A 24,184-nucleotide genomic window follows, 5' to 3' on the forward strand; every position below is an offset into this window, starting at 1 on the left:
GCTATTCTGATGGATGTTGAGCCTCAAAATGGTGCGTCTATCATTTCCTCCTCCTCCTCCTCCTCCTCCATCTCTGCTTTGCCCCATGCCACCCCTTTCGGGAGGGGGGGCGAAGACAATCCTTCTTGCTTGCTATTTAAGGACAGCTCGTTCCAACCAGAGTGTGTTTGGAAGGCAGAATTTCTCCTGCTTGCCCGCTTCCCTCTCCTTGGCACGCTTCAGCCCCAGGATCTAATCCAGGGAAGAATTATATGGATGCCTTTTTAAAAAAAAAATATTATTTATACACCCGCTTCTCCAGCAACCTGGAATTAAGGAGAAACTTCCTAACAAGGGAGGACAATTAACCAGTGGAACAGCTTGCCACCAGAAGTCATAGACACTCCATCATGAGAGGTTTTTAAGGAGAGACTGGTCTGAAATAGTATAGGTTCTCCTACTTGAGTAGGGGGCTGGACTAGGTGACCTCCAAGGGCCCTTCCAGCTTCTATTCTATTCTATTCTAGTCTAGTCTAGTCTAGTCTAATCTAATTTTATTCTATTCTATTCTAATTCTATTCTAATTTATTCTATTCTAATTCTATTCTAATGCTATTCTATTCCATTCCATTCCGTCTATTCTATTCTATTCTATTCTATTCTATTCTATTCTATTCTATTCTATTCTATTCCATATTCTATTCCATTCCATTCCATTCCATTCCGTCTTTTCTTTTCTTTTCTTTTCTTTTCTATTCTATTCTATTCTATTTTTTTCTTCTTCTCCGAAGACTCAGGGTGGCTTACACTATGTCAAGCAATAGTCTTCATCCATTTGTATATTATATACAAAGTCAACTTATTGCCCCCAACAATCTGGGTCCTCATTTTACCTACCTTATAAAGGATGGAAGGCTGAGTCAATCTTGGGCCTGGTGGGACTTGAACTTGCAGTAATTGCAAGCAGCTGTGTTAATAACAGACAGACTTAGTCTGCTCCATTCTATTCCATTCCATTCCATTCCATTCCATATTTTCTTTTCTATTCTATTCTATTCTATTCTATTCTATTCTATTCTATTCTATTCTATTCTATTCTATTCCTATTCCTATTCCTATTTCTTATTCCTTCTTCCTTCTTATTTCTTATAACAGCAGTCTTGTTGGAGAGGCCCACAGTGGCCAGCAGGGGTGGGCTAGCCTAGATGACCTCTAGATCTCCTTCCAACATCATTCTCTGCCCAAAGGTCAGTTTCAGGGAGGAAGACTGGCCTGGATGGTCAGTTTCCTTAGAGGAGACCGAGCAGCCTTGTCGGAGAGACCCACAGCAGCGTGGGAAGGAGCGTCCTGTTTGCCAGCAGGGGTGGGCTAGATGACCTCTAGGTCCCCTTTCAAACGTCACTCTCTGCCATTAGGGTCAGTTTCAGGGAGGAAAGTCAGCCTGGAGGGTCAGTTTCCTTAGAGGAGACAAAGCAGCCGTGTCAGAAAGGCCCACAGTGGCCAGCAAGGGTGGGCTAGGCTAGATGACCTCTAGGTCTCCTTTCCAACATCACTCTCTGCCATGGGATCAGTTTCAGGGAGGAAAGGCCGGCCTGGAGGGATGGTGTTTTTTTTAAAATTTATTTATTTTTATTTGCATTTATATCCCGCCCTTCTCCGAAGACTCAGGGCGGCTTACACTATGTCAAGCAATAGTCTTCATCCATTTGTATATTATATACAAAGTCAACTTTTATTGCCCCCCAACAATCTGGGTCCTCATTTTACCTACCTTATAAAGGATGGTTGCCTTCGGAAGTTGTTTGAGTTTCATCACTGGAGCCTTTCAAGAAGAAACTGGACTGTCACCTGTCAGAAATGGTATATAGGGTCTCCTTCTTGGGCGGGGGGATTGGACTAGATGACCTCCAAGGTCCCTTCCAACTCTTGTTTATTCTGTTATTATTCTGTTATTCAGAAGTTGTGGGAGCTTCATCCCTGGAGGCTTTCAAGAAGAGACTGGGCTGCCATCTGTCAGGAATGGTGTAGGCTCTCCTTCTTGGGCGAGGCGGGGGGGCTGGACTAGATGACCTCCGAGGTCCCTTCCAACTCGGTTTATTCTAATTATTATTCTGTTATTCAGACGTTGTGGGCGCTTCATCCCTCCATCAACCAGAAATGGTATATAGGGTCTCCTGCTTGGGCGATATGTGGGGGTTTGGACTAGATGACCTCCGAGGTCCCTTCCAACTCGGTTTATTCTAATTATTATTCTGTTATTCAGAAGTTGTGGGCGCTTCATCCCTTCATCAACCAGAAATGGTATATAGGGTCTCCTGCTTGGGCGATATGCGGGGGCTGGACTAGATGACCTCCGAGGTCCCGAGTTGGGACTCGGTTTATTCTAATTATTATTCTCGGTTTATTCTAATTATTATTCTAATAATAATAATTATTATTCTGTTATTCAGAAGTTGTGGGCGCTTCATCCCTTCATCAACCAGAAATGGTATATAGGGTCTCCTGCTTGGGCGATATGGGGGCTGGACTAGATGACCTCCGAGGTCCCTTCCAACTCGGTTTATTCTAATTATTATTCTGTTATTCAGAAGTTGTGGGCGCTTCATCCCTTCATCAACCAGAAATGGTATATAGGGTCTCCTGCTTGGGCGATATGCGGGGGCTGGACTAGATGACCTCCGAGGTCCCTTCCAACTCTGTTTATTCTAATTATTATTCTGTTATTCAGACGTTGTGGGCGCTTCATCCCTTCATCAACCAGAAATGGTATATAGGGTCTCCTGCTTGGGCGATATGCGGGGGGGGGGGGCTGGACTAGATGACCTCCGAGGTCCCGAGTTGGGACTCGGTTTATTCTAATTATTATTCTCGGTTTATTCTAATTATTATTCTAATAATAATAATTATTATTCTGTTATTCAGAAGTTGTGGGCGCTTCATCCCTTCATCAACCAGAAATGGTATATAGGGTCTCCTGCTTGGGCGATATGCGGGGGTTGGACTAGATGACCTCCGAGGTCCCTTCCAACTTGGTTTATTCTAATTATTATTCTGTTATTCAGAAGTTGTGGGCGCTTCATCCCTTCATCAACCAGAAATGGTATATAGGGTCTCCTGCTTGGGCGATATGCGGGGGGGGGGGGGGGGGTGGACTAGATGACCTCCCAGGGCCCTTCCCACTCGGTTTATTCTATTATTATTCTGTTAATTCAGAAGGTGTGGAGCTATCATCCTGGAAGCTTTCATGAAGAGGCTGGACTGCCGGGGTGGGGGTGGGGGGGTTGGACTAGAGGACCTCCGAGGTCCCTTCCAACTCTGCTAATCTGTTAAAATGCGCCGGTGAAGGTAGGTGGCGCCGCTTGCCCGTCCGCCTGGGGGAAATCCAGGCCGGGTTTGCCGGGGCGCCGGCGGGGGGGGGCGGGGCGGGGCCGCGAAAGGCGGAGCCGGACCCGTGGAGGGGGCGTGGCCAATCGTCCAGGAGGGGAGGGGAAAAAGAAAAAAAAAAAGTTTGGCTGGGGTTTGGCGCGGGCTCGCCCTTTCGCCGCGCGGAGCAAGCAGCCCAGGCAGAGACGGGGCTCCGGTTTGGCTTTGCGGGACTTCGCCACGGGAGCCGGCCGGGATGCTGGGTGGTCGGGCGCTGGCGGCGGTCGTCTGCGCCGCGGCATTGCTGAGCGTAAGCGGGGCAAGCAGGACTCCTGGGGGGTGGGGGGGGCGGCTGATTTGGGGAGGGGGCGATCCGAGGACGTCCGCTGCCCGGGGCGGAGGCTCTAATTTTAAACGCGGCGCTGGGCTGCCAGCCCGGATTTGACTCGGCTTCCCTTCGCCACGTCTCGGGGAGGGGTGGGGGGGGCATCGGCGACCCCCGGCAGGGGTGGGGGGGGGCGAGGAAAAGGGAGAGCCGCGCCGTTTGCCGGCTCCGATCCTGCTTCCCGGGCAGTCAGATCCTGTTGCCCACCTATCCATCCACCCACCCACCAGAAATGGTATCTATAGGGTCTCCTGTTTGGGCGGTGGGGAGGGGTTGGACCACCCACCCACCCACCCACCCACCCCCGGGCACGCTTTCTGCAAAGGAAAGCGCTCCGTGCCCAGCCCGGCTTGGCGCTCTCCTCGGTCTCTTTAGCCGGGCAGCTAATCAGTGGTGGGATTCAGCCGGTTCGCACCACTTCGGGGAGAACCGGTTGTTAACTTTCGGAGCAGTTTGGCGAACTGGTTGCTGGAAGAATATCATTAGGGCAGAGAACCGGTTGGTGGTTAAATTGTTGGAATCCCACCACTGGGCAGCTTCCTTGGTTGGGGCTCTTTCCTCCTGCCAAGGTGGGCAGCCCCCTTTCCCCCACCCGCCCTGCGTGCCTGCCTGCTCCTCGGCCCGGCTGGTGAACAATGGGCGCCCTTGTTGCCTGACTTTTTGGCAGGGGTGGGGTGGAGGCTCCCACGGCCTCCCTGGACGGGCGCATTCCTGGTGGGTGGGCAGGCGGGCAGCCTGCTTAGTGGGTTGCGGATGGCCGGACAACAGGAGGATGGGGATGAGGAGGTCACTTTGCTCCAGTCTGGGTGGATTGGATGGGCTCTGGGTACCCCATTCGACAAGCAGATGACAAGGTGCCCGGTTCTTCATGCTCGGGACAGAGCCTTGCTTGGCCTTGTTCTCCAGCTGGTCCATGCGACCTTCTGTTCTGGGGCAGTCAAGCACTTGGGAAAGGCAGTGAAAGATGGCAGTGCCAGCCCCAGAGGGTAGGGTAATGTGGGGAGGGTCTCCCGGGCTTTGCCTCTGTGGTGCAGAAGCTGGCTTAGGTTTCTCCTGGTCCAGTCGGTTGTGGAATATAGAGTGTTTCGTCTCAGATCTGTTTAACCTTTGTGTGTGTGTGTGGGTGTGGGTGTGTGTGTGTGTGTGTGTGTGGGTGGGTGGGTTGTGGTGATCCCAAAAGATGGGCTCATTCGGGAAAGCCATTCAAACCCATGGACGGGTAATGCATTTTCCATACGGCTGCATTTGTGTCCTGGATTGTTAATTGTCTTCTTTAAGGTACATTTTGCAAATCGCACAGATATTGCAATCGCTTTTCTATTCTGGCCGGACATGCCTGCTTTGATTTTCTCTGCGTAGTAGTAGTAGTAGTAGTGAAATAAAAGGCTGTGTTTTGGCCCGTCACTGGTTTTTTGGGGGTGGGGAGGGGGACCAGCCTTGTGTCCTTCTTGGGGGGGCATCTGACTGCTTTGGGGGGGACCGGTTTGGTTGTAGAGAAGCGTTTGAGCCACACGGCCCTGGGCGGGCAAAAAGGCACCGGTCAGTGAACTTGGCTGCCTCTTGCCTTCTGCCCAATTGGTCGTGGGCTGCGGTGCGCCAAACATGGTCTCTGCCGCGGTCTTTATTAAAATAGAATCACAGAGTTGGAAGGGACCTTGGAGGTCTTCTAGTCCAACCCCCTGCTCAGGTTGCAGGAAACCCTACACCGCTTCAGACAAATGCTCATCCAACCTCTTCTTAAAAGCTTCCGGCATTGGAGCATGCGCAACTTCTGGTGGCAAGTCGTCCCACTGGTTTAATTCTTCTAACGGGGTCAGGAAATTTCTCCTTAAGTTCTTACATTTTGCAGCCTTCGTTCATTCTTTGGGCGCCTCGTTTTGAGGACCCTCACTGCCGTGGGGTGAGAAAGGGAGGGATTGAAACCTCCTGCCTTCCATGGGTGGGCCCGGAGGGGCGTTTCCAGCTGCTTAGCTGCTCTATCTGTCAGGCACCCCCATCTGGGATGGAATGCTTGTGGGGCCCCCCCTCCCACAATGACCTGCACCCCCTTTCCCTCCTAGCACCCCGCAGATAATTCTCAGTTAACTCTCTACCTAAAAGATCTTCATGTACTAAGAGCAGGGGGTCTGAGGTGAGACCCTCTCCTGATGGGCGGCCATGGAGCGCATTCCAAACGAACGCGTGCCGTTCCCCTCCTCTTCCAGGGTGTGTTGTTTCGATGCAAGGGGTTAAGCTGGGGAGGCCTTTTTTTGTTGTTGTTCTTCCCCCCCCCCACCTCACCACTACCTCCTCCCCGCTGGCTGCAAAGAGGGCAAAGAACATGCGAGGAATGCTTGATAAGCAGGTCGGAGGGGGTGGGACCGCCGTGCCACTGATGCGGTGGGTCTAAGAGAGGATGGGCTTGGCGGGGCAAAGTGAGGCTGCCTGGCCTGGCCTGGACCAGGGAATCCTCCCCCCACCCCACCCCGCTCTCCCCGCATTGAGTGGCTTTCTGTCCTCCAAGCAAAGGACCTGTGGATCCTTCCCATCAGGCTGTTTGGAAGAAGAAGAAAAACTCTTTCCAGTTGCTGTGGGCCCACCCTCCTCCTCCTCCTCCCCCCCTCCTCGTTGCCCAGTCTCCAGAGAAGTTGGACCGCTGCCCCTAGTCGCCGGACAGTCTGCTACCTTTTGGAATGAGGCTGTTATAACTGGCCCCAAAGAAGCCACCGTGGGCATCAAAAAACCCTTTGGACCGGTTGCTTTGAGTTCTTCCTTTCCTGGTGAAATTGGGGCGAAACGACTTCCTTCCCCCACCCCACCCCACCCATTCCCCATCCCCACCCCCCCTTTCCATCTCTCCCTGTGCCCGCCCGGGTGGCTGCTATTTTTGAGTGAGCTCAAAAGGATAATTTAGGCAGCTGAGACTGGGAGAGGAATGTCCTGGCTTTGGGGACCAGAAGCTGGAGCAGAGAATAACCGAAGGAGCTAAACTCTATTCAGAGCCCCATCGGAAGGTTGAGGAGACGAAGCTGGCGGCTGGGGCAATGGGCACCGAGCGGGGCAGGCAGGGCCTGCTTTCTGCCTCCGGAGCTTCCTGGAAGCGGGCATCGCCTTGGGCAGCTCTCCCGCCTCCTCAAATCCTTGGAAACGCACGTGTTAGCAATTAAACATAGTTAAGTGACTTAAGGAGCCTTTCTCTCCCTGCTCCTTGGACTTGTATTTCAGACCACCCGTGCCCCCTACACCCCCCCCACCCCCCCACCCCCATGGGCTGGGAATGTTTTAACTGCCCGCTCCGCGCACTGAGGTTTTTCAAACTGTGGGTCTTCCCTTCCCTCTGCAATTAACTTCTCTCTTTCTCTTTCTTTCTCTGCGTGTGTTTGTATACAACCGGCTCAGATGCAGAAGAGAGGGTTCTGCGTGTCGCGCCCTCCTCCCCCGTTCCTCGTTGCCCAGTCTCCAGAGAAGTTGGACCGCTGCCCCTAGCTACCTTTTGGAATGAGGCTGTTATAACTGGCCCCAAAGAAGCCACCGTGGGCATCAAAAAACCTCTTTGGACCGGTTGCTTTGAGTTCTTCCTTTCCTGGTGAAATTGGGGCGAAACGACTTCCTTCCCCCACCCCACCCCACCCATTCCCCATCCCCACCCCCCTTTTCCATCTCTCCCTGTGCCCGCCCGGGTGGCTGCTATTTTTGAGTGAGCTCAAAAGGATAATTTAGGCAGCTGAGACTGGGAGAGGAATGTCCTGGCTTTGGGGACCAGAAGCTGGAGCAGAGAATAACCGAAGGAGCTAAACTCTATTCAGAGCCCCATCGGAAGGTCGAGGAGACGAAGCTGGCGGCTGGGGCAATGGGCACCGAGCGGGGCAGGCAGGGCCTGCTTTCTGCCTCCGGAGCTTCCTGGAAGCGGGCATCGCCTTGGGCAGCTCTCCCGCCTCCTCAAATCCTTGGAAACGCACGTGTTAGCAATTAAACATAGTTAAGTGACTTAAGGAGCCTTTCTCTCCCTGCTCCTTGGACTTGTATTTCAGACCACCCGTGCCCCCTACACCCCCCCCACCCCCCCCACCCCCATGGGCTGGGAATGTTTTAACTGCCCGCTCCACGCACTGAGGTTTTTCAAACTGTGGGTCTTCCTTTCCCTCTGCAATTAACTTCTCTCTTTCTCTTTGTTTCTCTGCGTGTGTTTGTATACAACCGGCTCAGATGCAGAAGAGAGGGTTCTGCGTGTCGCGCCCCCCCTCCCTCCCCGCCTACTAGCTCTTCCTTTGCCCTCTCCTTGGCATCGGTTTAAAATTTCCCCGTCTATTTGGTTTGGTGGGTACATTCCTGGCGTCTCACTTAATGAAGGGACGCGTGGAGATGCCTGAAGGAAATACCGGGGAGCTAGAGGTGCTGAGAGGTTGTTGTTGTTGTTTTTCCCCCTGGCCTGGGGGGCTTCAGCCGCTCTTCTGCCTGACCCTGTGGCCCTTTTGCCCCACGGCACGCTCCTCTGTCTTGCTTCTCCGTAAATTTTTTATTATTTTTTTTAAATTTTTATTTACATTTATATTCCGCCCTTCTCCAAAGACTCACGGCGGCTTACAGTGTGTAAGGCAATAGTCTTCATCCTATTTGTATATTTACAAAGTCAACTTATTGCCCCCCCAACAATCTGGGTCCTCATTTTACCTACCTTATAAAGGATGGAAGGCTGAGTCAACCTTGGGCCTGGTGGGACTAGAACCTGCAGTAATTGCAGGCTGCTGTGTTTTAATAACAGGCTTCTTACAGCCTGAGCCACCACGGCCCTATGGCTAGCGAGTCCTTTCCTTAGCCGAAAAGAGGTTAGCCCGTGCCCCCCACTCCCCAATCACCTGCAACTGGCTGTGGTTCTGCCCCCGCTCCCACCCCTGAGGCTGGCCCGGTGTGTTCCCCATCATCCCTCCTCCCTCATCTGGGCAGACAGGTTGCAACCGGGGTCGGTGGGCACCTTGCCCAGATGTTACACGGAGCCTTCTGGAGTGCCAAATTCTGCCTTGCCCTCCTTCTGGGTTGAACTTGCTTGAACGGAGCTGGCCGTTTGCCCAGAAAGGAGACGGAGAGGAGATGGACAAGGCTGGTCTATTGGCATCTTCCCCGCAGCAGAAGCAAAAACCCGTTTCCTTTCGGCGGCATTGGGGGCCTAGGGGCCCTCGCCTAGGGGCCCTCGCCTCGCTTGAACCCGGCTTCCCTGCCAGACGCCAGGGGCCCGGAGTTGATACCGCCAAGCAGGAAACACCTTCCTGGACTCGCGTCCTGTGGCACAAGTAGGCAGGAAATAGCTGGGCTTGTATTAATAGTCTTCCTGCACCATGGAGGCTGCCCCCTTTCTCCGTTCTCGGGGCTGGGGCTCCCTGCTCGGGGAAGGGCATCCATCCAGGCCTGGAGGGGAAATGGCCTCCATCCCAAACCTCCACCCCTTGCCAAGGTGCCCTAAAATGCCAGCCATGCCTGGCCTTGGAAACACCTACAAGCTCTACTCCCCACAGGGGGGGCTGAAACAAAGCTGTGGCTGGGCCTCTAGGACAAGAGGGGCATTTCCCCCCCACCCCACCCCCGAGTTCTGCCCCTCTTTCTCACCACGCTTGCTGAGATGGCTTCTCCCCTCCTGATTTCGCCCCAGGGGGACAGCCTGCAGAAGTCAGTGCCATGCGGGACAGAGCTGTATTCCGGATGGAGCCGAGACAATGCAGGCCCTGCTGGAAAACCCTCAGTTCCCCTTGGGATGTAAAGAAATAAAAATAAGAGCCATTCTCCTCCCCCTCCCCGGTTCCACCCCAAAGACGCTTAGTGAGATGGGAGACAAATGAGCCCCAGTGTTGGAAAAGGTGCTTCGGTCCTTGGCAGGACGGGGTCCCTTGCAAAGGCTTGGCTCAGAGACAAAAAAAGGAGCAAGAGGGCAGAGGATGGCCGGGACGCCCACAGAAAAACCTAGGGCAGGGTTGGAGACTGTAACTGGATCCCTCTGGGTTAAAGCTATCGTGGGCGGTGCCAAGTGGTGGGATTCCAATAATTTAACAACCGGTTCTCTGCCCTAATAACCAGCTGGGTAGGCGTGGCTCAGTGGTCATGTGACCGTGTGGGCGTGGCCAACCTCAACGTCACTCACGTCGATGAGCGCTACGTCGACGGGCGCTTCGCCTTAGCTGTTACAATGTAACAAGGGTTAACCCGAGAGGCAGTTTCTGTAAGCAGGGCAATAAAGTTTAGGCTAGAACCACCACCAGAATGTTTCCTTCCTTACAGGATTAGCCCTGTAAAGTAGCAAAAAACAAAGTAAGATTTCTTCCAACAACCAGTTCTCCGAACTGCTTAGAAAGTTAATAATCAGTTCTCCTGAATAGATGAGGACTGGCTGAATACCACCACTGGCTGTGCCCCTTGGTCACAGAACCAGGCACTGCATAGAACCGCTGGATTTTGCCATCTCGGTGCCTCCCTTTCTGCTTAGAAGGCTACTGGGGGGGGGAGGGAGGTGGCAGTCTCCAGAGGTAGCTTGGGGACCCCCTCCAGCTGCTCTCCAGCTGGGCCCAGGGCTGAGCCTCGCCAGATTGGTGCGCCATGACTAAAGCTGGCTCATTCCCCTCAAGGGCGTCCTTGCGGGCATCTGGGTCTCGCTTGCCCACCGGGCCTAGGCTGCCTGGGTTGGCATGGGACACGAAAGGGATCCTTGCTCCCGCGGGCGCGCTTGCCCTGCCGCCATCTCGGCTGCCAGGGGTGTATTTTTGGTGCCCTCGAAAGCGATATCGTCTCATTGGTGCGACTGCTAAACTCGGCTGGTTTGCACATTGCTAAATAAATACATTTATACGCGGATGGCTGTATAAATAAAAAATGACTTATTGGTTGGCCGGGTTTCCTGCTGGAAGGGCGGCGGCTCTCCCGATGAAGTCCTTGATTGTGGGGGCCAGCTCCCCCACCTCACTGGACAGCCTCGGCTGACCCACAGCCGGGGGGGGCGGCCAAAGCTCCCGGAGTCGGCATTCTGGGTCTTGTGTCCCAGCATATCTGGGACCTACTCAGCTTTGGTCCCCCTCCTCATTGCCCCATTAAAGGTCCTGCCCATTGCTTGTCTTTGGCCCCTGGGCACTGCCCTTCTCCTGACAGCTAGTGGGGGCCTTGGAGGTGTGTGGGGGAGGGGAATGATCTTTTAGTAACTCAAAGGGGCTGGAAGGATGGTTAGAGAATAAAAATGGAAGTTGAGAAGAGAATAGAATATATGGAATGACTAGAATAGAATAGAATAGAATAGAATATATGGAATTAATAGAATGGAATAGAATATATGGAATGAATAGAATAGGATAGAATAGAATAGAATAGAATAGAATAGAATAGAATAGAATAGAATAGAATAGAATATATGGAATGAATAAACTAGACTAGATTAGACTAGACTAGACTAGACTAGAATAGAATAGAATAGAATAGAATAGAATAGAATAGAATAGAATAGAATAGAATATATGGAATGAATAGAATAGAACAGAACAGAAAAGAGTAGAATAGAATAGAATAGAATAGAATAGAATAGAATAGAATAGAATAGAATAGAATAGAATATATGGAATGAATAGAATGAACAGAACAGAAAAGAGTAGAATAGAATAGAATAGAATAGAATAGAATAGAATAGAATAGAATAGAATATATGGAATGAATAGAATGAACAGAACAGAAAAGAGTAGAATAGAATAGAATAGAATAGAATAGAATAGAATAGAATATATGGAATGAATAAACTAGACTAGACTAGACTAGACTAGAATAGAATAGAATATATGGAATGAATAGACTAGACTAGAATAGACTAGAATAGAATAGAATAGAATAGAATAGAATAGAATATATGGAATGAATAGAATAGAACAGAATAGAATAGAACAGAACAGAAAGGAATAGAATAGAATAGAATAGAATATATGGAATGAATAAACGACTAGACTAGACTTGACTAGACTAGACTAGACTAGATTAGAATAGAATAGAATAGAATAGAATAGAATAGAATAGAATAGAATTTTTTATTGGCCAAGTGTGATTGGACACACAAGGAATTTGTCTTTGGTGCATATGCTCTCAGTGTACATAAAAGAAAAGATACCTTCATCAAGAATCATCAGGTACAACACTTAATGATAGTCATAGGGTACAAATAAGCCATCAGGAAACAACCAATATCAATATAAATCGTAAGGATACAAGCAACAAGGTTTGTTTGTAAAATAGGGAAACAAAACAGCGAAATATAGAAAATACATTAAGAGAGAGGTGTAAACACTATGATTATTCTTACTTTTATGACTATTAGGATTATTACGATATATTTAATATTATTAATATATTCCTATTCAACGATACATCAAGAGGGAAAAGTCAGTATGTTTGTCATGTTTAATATCAGTATTGTGAATAGAATAGAACAGAATTCTTCATTAGCCAAGTGTGATTGGATAATTAAATCGGACAACAAAATTGAATTGGGCAATAAAATTAGAGAAGTAATTTTCTTTTTTCTTTTTTTGGGAAATTTTTTATTGGTTTTAAAAACAAACAAAATAGAATAGAATAGAATAGAATAGAATAGAATAGAATTCTATTCTATTCTATTCTAAAACAATGGACATTGCTCTACGTCTCTGGTTTCTAACATTTACATCAAGTTCAAGTTACTATATCATATATTCCTCAGTCTATATACAAATTTATGAATCTTCTAATTCCTTATATATCAAGTATATACTGTATTACTACTACCCCTACAACTATATACATATTTATAAAACCTATTACACCCTCACAAGTACAATATACGTTGATCTATACATTTCCAGAGATTCATTCATTATCTCTTATTTTTGGCATTCTTCCTCCTATCGAGCCAGTTGTAGAATTTACTCCAGACCTCATAGTATCTTGATCCGCTTTTGTCTTTTGAGTTCTAAAATCAATCTGTCCATCTCTGCACAGTTGTACATTTTGTTGATTATTGAAATGAAGATACATGTGCCCAGACCAGAGGTCTCCAAGTTTGGCAACTTTTAAGACTTGTGGACTTCAACTCCCAGAATCCCTGGGAGTTGAAATCCACAAGTCTTAAAAGTTGCCAAGTTTGGAGACCCCTGGCCCAGAACTGTTTAAACACTATTTAATGGAAGATGGGAATTATTATACTAAAAATTTTTTTTTAAAAAAGAAATGGGGCTGGGGGCTGGAAGCAGTTGGCGTGGTCTGACCCAGCTGGACTCTCCTTCCTGCTGCAGAAGCCCACCTCCTCCCTTTTTTACGCCCCCCTCCCCGCTCCGTTTCCTCCCTTGGGAGGCGAGTGTGTGTGTTGGGGAGGGGGACAATCATTGGGGTTTGCCAAGAAGAAGCAGCCCCCCCACCCCTGCCCTGTCACAGCCTGTGGAAAGCGATAACAGGATCCTCCCCATGGAAAGTGTGACTGAGCAGTGTGGGAAGCAGCTTTAGGGAGGAAGGGGCTCAGATTTGAGGGTGGGAGGCGGCCCGGCTGCTGTTTCTGCCTGCGGCCTCAGGCCCGGGGTCAGGAGGGGCCTGGGGACCAGGATAGAACCGGTTCCAGTGGAAGTTGGGGGGGTGGTTAAGAAAAAAAGCAAAATTATTTTCCTTTCTTTCTTTTTCCCGCCCCCCCAAAGTTTTTTATTTTTATAAAGCAATCAAATCGATGCATGAAGTGTGTTGCTCCCGGGCGCCACACATTCTAATGCAAAGACAACTTAAATCAGGTTAATCGTAATTCTTACGTTGGACCCGCGTATGTGTTTCTAATAATAATACACGCTGGCATGAAGTTGACAGTCGTATCGTCGTTCCATTAGTCCACGTTTTTCTCTTGCCGTGACTTTCATTTTACGATAATAAAAACGTAGACGCTGTTATTATTATTATTCCCCCTTCTCTTGCTTCTGTTGCTTATCCTAGCTTTTAATCGTAGGCGAAACTCTTTTCCTGTTTGTCTTTGCAACCTTTGGAGTTCTCCCGGTCCCTGGAAACGAAGGGATCTATTTGGAAGGCCAAACCTACTGTTTGGACGCAAAGGGACAGGCGGGAATCTGACTTTTGGGCGGCAGATAATTAGAGGGAAGATTTGCAAAGGGCAGCTTTTTCTTTCTTTCTTTCTTTCTTTCTTTCTTTCTTTCTTTCTTTCTTTCTTTCTTTCTTTCTTTCTTTTCTTTCTTTCTTTCTTTCTTTCTCATTCCTTCCTCCTTTCCTTCCCTTCCCCTTCCTTCTTTCTTTCTTTCCTTCCTTCCTTTTCCCTCTTTCCTTTCCTTCCTCCTTTTTTCCTTTCCTCTCCTCTCCTCTCTTTTCCTTTCCCTTCCCTTCCCGTCCTTCCTTCCTTCCTTCCTTCCTTCCTTCCTTCCTTCCTTCCTTCCCCCTTTCCTTTCCCTTCCTTCCTTCCTTCCTTCCTTCCTTCCTTCCTGTCTCCCCTCCCCTCCCCTCTCTTCTCCTCTCCTCCCCTCTCCTCTCCTCTCCTCTCCTCTCCTCTCCCTTCCCTTCTCTTCCTTTCCCCTCCCTCCCTCCTTCTTTCCTTTCCTTTCCTTCCTTTTCCCTTTCCTTTCCCTTCCCTTTCCTTCCTTCCTCCCTCCCTCCTTTCCTTCCCTCCCTTCCCTTCCTTCCTTCCTCCTCCCTCCCTCCCTCTATCTTTTGTTTCCTTCCCTTCCTTCCTCCCTCCCTCCTTCTTTCCTTTCCTTCCTTTCCCCTTTCCCTTCCCTTCCTTCCTTCCCTCCCTCCCTCCTCTCTCTGTTTCTTTCTCTCCCACTCTCCCCTTTTTTTGGGTGGGTGGGGAGGAAGGGGCCAGTGGCCTTGGTGCCCACAGAGAGGCGGCCCGGATGAAAGGGCCCCTTTCAAAGCCATGCAGCCGTGCAATCTCGGATACACAATTGCCCATGTGTGGAGAGGACCAGCGGCCACTTCTCTTCGGTATTTTAGTTTTGTCGAACAAAACCCTCCTTTCCCCCCCACCCCAACCTCCCCCCTGCACCCCCTCCCCCATACCTCCCCTCCCCCAGTTGGGATCCTCACTAAGCCGCACATGTAACGGTGGTTGGGGTTCAGGGGTAGAACCTTGAGGACTAGATGCTTACACGGTGCTGAACTTTGATCCGAAGCGCGGCTAAAGCGTGTGGGTTTTTGGGTATAGTTGGCTGAATCATGGAGAAAAAGCGGCGTCCCTCCTGCCTCCCCTTCCTTCCCCTCCTCTCTTGGCACCTGATTTGGGGAGTTTTTCTCTGGAGAAGATGGATGGTGTCCTGGGGCCCACACCTTTCCTCCCCTTCCTGTATGGGGTCCCTTGGAAGCCTCCGAGAAGGAAGCACGTGGCCTTCACATCCACAGGCTTCATAGCTCTCCCGCTGGCAAGGGCTTTCTGGGTGGGTGGGTGGGGGGAAGAGAAGGAAGCCTGCCAGTGGCTCAGCAGCCGGTGGGGCGGGGGAGAGACACAGGACGTGGTAACGGGGCAGGAGAAAAGTGGGGTGGGAGTTGCAGGCATGAAAAGGAGCTGGAGTCGGGTTTCTTTCATAACTTTTGGGGTGGGGGGAGTAGAAAAGGGAACCCACCCACCCCTGAGGCTAATTTGGTCTAGAGGCTATTAGAAACCAGGAAGTTCTAGTCCCATCTTAGGTGTGAGAGCCAGCTGGGTGACTTTGGGCCAATCACCAGGAGACTGGAAGTTATAGTCCCATTGTAGCCATGAGAGCCTGCTAGGTGACTTTGGACCAATCACCAGGAGAGTGGAAGTTATAGTCCCATCTTAAACATGAGAGCCAGTTGGGTGACTTTGGGCCAATCACCAGGAGACTGGAAGTTCTAGTCTCACCTTATGCGTGAGAGCCTGCTGGTGACTTTGGACTAATCACCAGGAGACTGGAAGTTCTAGTCCCATCTTAGGCGTGCGAGCCAGCTGGATGACTTTGGGCCAATCACCAGGAGACTGGAAGTTCTAGTCCCGTCATAGGCATGAGAGCCAGTTGGGTGACTTTGGGCCAATCACCAGGAGACTGGAAGTTCTAGTCCCGTCGTAGGCATGAGAGCCAGTTGGGTGACTTTGGGCCAATCACCAGGAGACTGGAAGTTCTAGTCCCACCTTATGCGTGAGAGCCAGTTGGGTGACTTTGGACCAATCACCAGGAGACTGGAAGTTCTAGTCCCGTCGTAGGCATGAGAGCCAGCTGGGTGACTTTGGGCCAATCACCAGGAGACTGGAAGTTCTAGTCCCATCTTATGCGTGAGAGCCAGTTGGGTGACTTTGGACCAATCACCAGGAGACTGGAAGTTCTAGTCCCGTCGTAGGCATGAGAGCCAGTTGGGTGACTTTGGGCCAATCACCAGGAGACTGGAAGTTCTAGTCCCACCTTATGCGTGAGAGCCAGTTGGGTGACTTTGGACCAATCACCAGGAGACTGGAAGTTCTAGTCCCGTCGTAGGCATGAGAGCCAGTTGGGTGACTTTGGGCCAATCACCAGGAGACTGGAAGTTCTAGTCTCACCTTATGCGTGAGAGCCTGCTGGTGACTTTGGACTAATCACCAGGAGACTGGAAGTTCTAGTCCCATCTTAGGCGTGAGAGCCAGCTGGGTGACTTTGGGCCAATCACCAGGAGACTGGAAGTTCTAATCCCATCGTAGGCATGAGAGCCAGCTGGGTTACTTTGGGCCAATCACCAGGAGACTGGAAATTCTAGTCCCATCTTAGGTGTGAGAGCCAGTTGGGTGACTTTGGACTAATTACCAGGAGACTGGAAGTTCTAGTCCCGCCTTATGTGAGAGCCTGCTGGTGACTTTGGACTAATCACCAGGAGACTGGAAGTTCTAGTCCCATCTTAGGCGTGAGCCAGCTGGATGACTTTGGGCCAATCACCAGGAGACTGGAAGTTCTAGTCCGTCATAGGCATGAGAGCCAGTTGGGTGACTTTGGGCCAATCACCAGGAGACTGGAAGTTCTAGTCCCGTCGTAGGCATGAGAGCCAGTTGGGTGACTTTGGGCCAATCACCAGGAGACTGGAAGTTCTAGTCCCACCTTATGCGTGAGAGCCAGTTGGGTGACTTTGGACCAATCACCAGGAGACTGGAAGTTCTAGTCCCGTCGTAGGCATGAGAGCCAGCTGGGTGACTTTGGGCCAATCACCAGGAGACTGGAAGTTCTAGTCCCATCTTATGCGTGAGAGCCAGTTGGGTGACTTTGGACCAATCACCAGGAGACTGGAAGTTCTAGTCCCGTCGTAGGCATGAGAGCCAGTTGGGTGACTTTGGGCCAATCACCAGGAGACTGGAAGTTCTAGTCCCACCTTATGCGTGAGAGCCTGCTGGTGACTTTGGACTAATCACCAGGAGACTGGAAGTTCTAGTCCCATCTTAGGCGTGAGAGCCAGCTGGATGACTTTGGGCCAATCACCAGGAGACTGGAAGTTCTAGTCCCGTCATAGGCATGAGAGCCAGTTGGGTGACTTTGGGCCAATCACCAGGAGACTGGAAGTTCTAGTCCTGTCGTAGGCATGAGAGCCAGTTGGGTGACTTTGGGCCAATCACCAGGAGACTGGAAGTTCTAGTCCCACCTTATGCGTGAGAGCCAGTTGGGTGACTTTGGACCAATCACCAGGAGACTGGAAGTTCTAGTCCCGTCGTAGGCATGAGAGCCAGCTGGGTGACTTTGGGCCAATCACCAGGAGACTGGAAGTTCTAGTCCCATCTTATGCGTGAGAGCCAGTTGGGTGACTTTGGACCAATCACCAGGAGACTGGAAGTTCTAGTCCCGTCGTAGGCATGAGAGCCAGTTGGGTGACTTTGGGCCAATCACCAGGAGACTGGAAGTTCTAGTCCCACCTTATGCGTGAGAGCCAGTTGGGTGACTTTGGACCAATCACCAGGAGACTGGAAGTTCTAGTCCCGTCGTAGGCATGAGAGCCAGTTGGGTGACTTTGGGCCAATCACCAGGAGACTGGAAGTTCTAGTCTCACCTTATGCGTGAGAGCCTGCTGGTGACTTTGGACTAATCACCAGGAGACTGGAAGTTCTAGTCCCATCTTAGGCGTGAGAGCCAGCTGGGTGACTTTGGGCCAATCACCAGGAGACTGGAAGTTCTAATCCCATCGTAGGCATGAGAGCCAGCTGGGTTACTTTGGGCCAATCACCAGGAGACTGGAAGTTATAGTCCCGTCTTAAATATGAGAGCCAGCTGGGTGACTTTGGGCCAATCAACAGGAGACTGGGAGTTCTAGTCCCGCCTTATGTAGGAAAGCTGACTGGGTGACTTTGGGCCAATCACCAGGAGACTGGAAGTTATAGTCCCATTGTAGCCATGAGAGCCTGCTAGGTGACTTTGGGCCAATCACCAGGAGAAGTTCTAGTCCCATCTTAAACATGAGAACCAGCTGGGTGACTTTGGGCCAATCACCAGGAGACTGGAAATTCTAGTCCCATCTTAGGTGTGAGAGCCAGTTGGGTGACTTTGGACTAATTACCAGGAGACTGGAAGTTCTAGTCCCATCTTAAACATGAGAACCAGCTGGGTGACTTTGGGCCAGTCCCTCTCTCTCGGCCCACCCAACAGGGTTATTGTTGTGGAGAAAATAGGAGGATTAGGTATGTCCATTGCCTTATGTGTAGAAATGGCTTCTTGGTCCCAACGGATCCCCGAACGGGACGTGGCTGCTCTCCCTTGCTCGTTTTAAAGGCATCTTGTAGGAGCCACCTCCAAAAAGGCCCTGCTCACACTCCCTACCCCCCCACTTCCCCAAAGGGCCATCCCTGCAATGGGTCACCCGAGAAGCCTTTGGACTTTCCCACAGCCAAAGCGCTGGGCATTCTCCTCTGGGACACATTTGGGAGCAGGAACGGAAGACTGGGGGGAGACTTGTGGGGCTGGGGGGGGAAGAGGAAGGAAGTGGGAGCTTTCAGGCGGCTGGACATGTTTGCACAAGGTTTCTCCCCGCGCAGGACAATTTCAGGAAACCGGGCAAGGCCACCGGGGCTTTAAATAGTGTGCCGATGTTGCGGGAAGAGCTGGTCATTGTTGTTGTCGTTTTCCTAAGCGTAGGGGGAAAGGGGCGTTAAACGAGCTGCGGAAACATTTGGACTTCCAATTTTGGGAGAGATAGGCTTCTCCACATAAAAAGATGTCCTTTGCTTGCTTAGCCGTCCTCGTCCAGGGGAAATCGCAGGTCAGGGCAACAACCCCTGACACACACACACACCCTACCGCCAAGGGCTTTAATCCGAGGGTGCCCTGTTCCCCTGAGTTCCAGGGTCCCAGTTCCAATCATTGCCATCCGATTTGGGGCTCTGACCCAGCTCGGGGGACTTCAGCAGCCAGCAAATCGGCTCCCATCTCGCCTGGGCTGCAGGGCGGAGGCAGAAGAAGAAGAAGTGCAAGGCAGAGCTGTGTGTGTGTGTGTGCACGCTCATCCCTGTGCCAAGATGTTCCCCTGCCAGCCGCGGCAGGCGTTGCCCGGTGGGAGAAGTGGCGTACCTGCTTCCCTGCCCCGCTAGCTGCTGGTTCTGCCCCGCCGGCAGCTGTCTTTCACCGCTCCTCCCTTTGTACCCGGTGCCAAAAGGGGCCGTTCCTCTTTTCACGAGAGGGGGTTTTCTCACAGGGCAGGAATTTCCAGCCAGACTCAGGAAGCCGCCTGGGGTGATGGCCGCAGAGAGCAGGGTGACGGGGTGGGCATCCTGAACGCTGCGCTGGGGCGCTAGGCAGGATGGGCGGGGAGGAGCTGGTAGGGAGAGAGCTTGGAGGGCAGGAAAGAAGTATCCCTGCCCTCCCCCTCCCCGTGGCAATCTCCCAGAGCAACCACCACCACCCCGGGCACCAATCCATCGTGCCACGCTTCCCCCAAACCTCCGGGTCAGCTGAACGCAAGTGGGCCACATTCGCACAACCTGTGCAAGATCGGCCAACATCCTTCATTCGCTCGTCTTGAGGAGGTGGCATCTCGGGTTGGTTTTAGCCAGTGGGGAAATCCAAAAAATTTTATTACCGGTTCTGTGGGCATGGCTTGGTAGGCAAGGTGTACCTTCGTGGGTGTGGCTTGGTGGGCTGGTGGGGGAAGGATACTGCGGAATCTCCATTCCCACCCCACTCCAGGGGAAGGATACTGCAAAATCTCCATTCCCACCCCACTCCAGGGGAAGGATACTGTAAAATCTCCATTCCCTCCCCACTCCAGGGGAAGGATACTGCGAAATCTCCGTTCCCACCCCACTCCAGGGGAAGGATACTGCGAAATCTCCATTCCCACCCCACTCCAGGGGAAGGATACTGTAAAATCTCCATTCCCACCCTACTCCAGGGGAAGGATACTGCGAAATCTCCATTCCCACCCCACTCCAGGGGAAGGATATTGCGAAATCTCCATTCCCACCCCACTCCAGGGGAAGGATACTGCGAAATCTCCATTCCTACCCCACTCGGGGGCTAGCCAGAGCTAGTATTGGCCGGTTCTCCCAACTACTCAAAATTTCCGCTACAGGTTCTCCAGAACCTGCTGGATTTCACCCCTGGTTTTAGCATATTGGGCAACAAGTCAAGAACAGGGGGTGCCTTGGATAAACCCCACCTTAAGAACGAGTTTCTTTCCCCTCCCCCCCTTTGGGGGGGGCTGTGTCTGCCCAGCCGGGATCCAGCGCCAGACAAGGCGGGCACCTGTGACCCCTTGTCCTCTGGATGACTGTGCCCGGCTGGCTTTGCCAATGCCTGTGCCAGCTTTCTTGGCGCGAGTGGCGGAGGGCTTGATTGGCAGCTCGGCTCTCCTTCCCCAGGGGGCAGGCGGGCACCTCTGGGGCTGCACAAAGAGAAGGAAGATCGGCTCTCCCTTTTAACCCCCCCCTCACCCTCCCCAATTTCCCCCTCCCGGCCTCCCTATAGTGATCTAGGGGTCTATTTTTCTCCTGCCCTGTTCGGTCTCATTGCACGACTGAAGGCTTTAATAGCCCCTGTTTTCATTCCAGCCCCTGGCTCTGGCGACAGGTGCAATGGGTCGGGAAGGGAGAAGAGAGGGAGGAGGGGTGTTTTCTTTCCGGCCAGGCCTGGCTGGGGATCCAAAAGGGGGGTTGTAAACAATCCCAGAACGGGCTCCAGTGTCTGTCTCTGCAGCCAGCTGGGATTACGAGCGAACTGGGCTTCTCACTGCATCCCTGAATGGTGGGGAGGGAGGGTAGGATGGGATTTGGTTACTGTTGCTGCTGCTGCTTAGTGGGTATTGGTGGCTGACCCGCCTCTCTTGTTCCGCGATGGCGAACCTATGGCACGTCTCCCAGAAGTGGCACGCAGAGCCGTCTCTCCAGGCACGCGAGGCGTCACCCGTTGCTCTTCCGGGTCCCAGTGCGCCGGCCAGCTGGTCTTCACATGCACGGGAGCGCCGGAAACCAGAAAAGGAGCCGGCCGGCGCGCATGCGCGTGCCGGGAAGATGATCTCCCGGTTTCTGGTGCACGCATGCCCACTGGCCAGTTAGTCTTTGCACCCACATGAAACTGGAAGACCAGATGATCGGTGCACATGTGCGTGCTGGAAACCGGGAGATCATCTTCCCAGCATGGGCGCCGGGCGGCTGCTCTTCCAGTTTCCAGCACACAAGCGTTAACTCCCATTTTGGCGTTCGGTTTTGTTTGTTTGTTTGTTTGTTTAATTTGAATTTATATCCCGCCCTTCTCCGAAGACTCAGGGCGGCTTACACTGTGTTAAGCAATATTCTTCATCCAATTTTATATTATATACAAAGTCAACTTTTATTGCCCCCAACAATCTGGGTCCTCATTTTACCCACCTTATAAAGGATGGAAGGCTGAGTCAACCTTGGGCCTGGTGGGACTTGAACCTGCAGTAATTGCAAGCAGCTGTGAAAAGGTTCACCTACACTGCTCTAGTTTATTTTCCCTTGATTTTGGGGGTGACGGGCTGGAAGCAGGCAGCTAGCTGAAAAGTGGAAAGCTCTTTGCAACGGAGGAAGGGCCCTTAGATGTGTCCATTTGGAGGGGGGGCAAGGGGGGGCAGAATTACTTCATTCCCCCAGGGAGGGAAAGAGCGCACCCGAGATACCTTAAAAGTCACCCTCTGGCTTGAGAGGGGCACAGAAACCCCTCCCTGGGTTGTGGGGGGGAGGTGAGAGTTGAAGGCCTGTACAGTCCATCTCTCCTGCTCTCAAATTGAGAGCGGTCAGCACTGAACGTCCGCAGTATTTGAGGCTGGCTCTTCCTCGGTTCCGCTCGGGAGAGACTGAAGTCCAAATAGGAGGGCTCAGCCCCCACCCACCCCAAAATGGCTCCTGGGTTCCCGGGCATTAGGCCCCCTTCCTTTCCACGAAGAATTTTGCATGCTTGGGTCTTTATGTGTGTGTGCGCGGGTGTCACTGTGTGGTAATGGAGCGATTTCTGAGATGACAGGAGCCCCCTCTGCATCCCAAGAGCTTTTGGGCAGCGCTGGGCACCCTCTTGGGCATGGATTTCTTTTGCCTTCCCCGAGGAGATGGACCTCCCTTCCTGCGGCCATCTTCTTCCACCTGTGCCCCCCATCCAGCGGGCAATGCCTATGCCAGCTCTCGTGGCCGGACCAAGGCCACTGGCTGTCCAGCTTACAAGCACCTGGACGAGGCAGAGTCCCAAGACAGATGCCGGCGGGTTGGCACGGTGCCCTGCCTGCCTTCCCAGGCCCCCAACGGTTCCCCAGCTCCTACTTCCCCTCTTCCTTTCACAAAGGGCCGGCCGTCCAGTTAAATCCCCTTTTTATGCCGGCAGCTCAGTCCTTTGTCCCCGGCCCGGCCAGCCTGCAGTAATGTGGCCGGCCGTGTTTGCATAGGAAAATGCTGCTTTGACGAATTCCTGTCCCCGATCTGTAGCCCTGGGCAGCCCACTGCCCAGGCGGTGGGACTGTCTGCTTTGTCCTTGAGGAGAGGGGCTGGTGAAGATGGAGGATTCAGGTAGCTCTTAAAACCTCCCCTAACTCTGGATCATGACTGTCCGCTTCCTTACCCTAAACCAGAGGTCAGCAACCTGCGGCTCTGGAGCCGCATGTGGCTCTGGAGCCGCATGTGGCTCTGGAGCCGCATGTGGCTCTGGAGCCGCATGTGGCTCTGGAGCCGCATGTGGCTCTGGAGCCGCATGTGGCTCTTTCATCCCTCTGCTGCGGCTCCCTGTCACTCAAAATATGCGTCACAACCGCCAATGTGTGACACCTGCCAGCACGCAATTTATTGAGCTTTTCAACCCCCGGTAGGCCAACCATGGATAAATCCAAGAAAAGAAAAGTTTCAGAAGAAAACAGAACTACATATGCTCAGTTTTGCGGACGCTCAAGAAATAGTCAGGCGCGGGAAGAGATTTTGCGGCTCCCGGTGTTTTCTTTTCTGTGGGAAACGGGTCCAAATGGCTCTTTTGAGTGTTTTAAGGTTGCAGACCCCTGCCCTAAACCAGCAGGCAGAAAAGTTCAGGGGGCCGAAGGCAGTGGTGGGATTCAGCCAGTTCGCGCCACTTCGGGAGAACCGGTTGTTAACTTTCTGAGCAGTTTGGCAAACTGGTTGTTGGAAGAAATCATTAGGGCAGAGAACCGGTTGTTAAATTACTTGAATTCCACACTGGCTGAATGGGATCCTCCCAGTCCCAGCCGGGAAGTTCAGTGTGCCAATCTTCTGGCGGGCAGGGGTCTACCCAGCCTCTCAAACCTTGCTTTATCTCTGGGCCCTGCCTGGCAGCCCAGAACCATCTCTGCCCCACGAGGGGAGAAAAACCCAGGCAGACAGACCAGGTGGGATTGGGCTCCTCTATGTGCGGCCGGTGTGTGTGTGTGTTTGTGTGTCTGCGCCTTCTGCCCAGGTATTCAGGGAGAGCCTTCCTCCCTTCCCCAGACCTTGTCATTTGGCACATCCTTCCAGGCTCAGGAACTTCTGGTGAAGGGGCCTCTGGTGGCTCAACAGACTAATGCAGTCTGTTATTAACAGCAGCTGCTTGCAATTACTGCAAGTTCAAGTCCCACCAGGCCCAAGGTTGACTCAGCCTTCCATCCTTTATAAGGTAGGTAAAATGAGGACCCAGACTGTTGGGGGGCAATAAGTTGACTTTGTATATAATATACAAATGGATGAAGACTATTGCTTGACACAGTGTAAGCCGCCCTGAGTCTTCGGAGAAGGGTGGGATATAAATGCAAATTAAAAAAAAAAGGGCATCTTCTAAAATGTGTCGGTTTTAACACTTCAGCATTGATTTTAGAAATGGCAGGCCAGGGTTGCTGTAAAAGGCAGAACCTCCATCACTAGGGGAAGTCTGCCCTTGAATTCCTAAGGAGTGCTTTAGGGCAGGAGGGGGTCCTTAACCCCCTTGGCCTTCCTTCAAACCTGGAGCCACGGTTGCCAGCACAAGCCCCTTTCTGTGCAAGAATTTGGGGCTTGCTGCACGTTCCCCCGTTCTTGCTTCAGGGATGCCCTGCGGCTTCCCCTTGAGTGGCAACCTTGGG

General features: G+C 51.8%; 1 protein-coding gene across 1 annotated transcript in view; it reads left to right on the forward strand.

The window, feature by feature from the left end:
• Positions 1-3,498: 3,498 nt before the first annotated feature.
• Positions 3,499-24,184, forward strand: part of HSPG2 (heparan sulfate proteoglycan 2) — a 96,914-nt gene continuing 76,228 nt past the window's right edge. The window contains exon 1 of the mRNA XM_058161011.1: positions 3,499-3,652. Within this exon, the coding sequence (XP_058016994.1) occupies positions 3,599-3,652 (54 nt within the window). The 5' untranslated portion in view covers positions 3,499-3,598. The remainder of the gene's footprint in view (positions 3,653-24,184) is intronic.

Source organism: Ahaetulla prasina, chromosome 18 (genome assembly GCF_028640845.1).
Source record: "Ahaetulla prasina isolate Xishuangbanna chromosome 18, ASM2864084v1, whole genome shotgun sequence".
Classification (NCBI taxonomy): domain Eukaryota; kingdom Metazoa; phylum Chordata; class Lepidosauria; order Squamata; family Colubridae; genus Ahaetulla; species Ahaetulla prasina.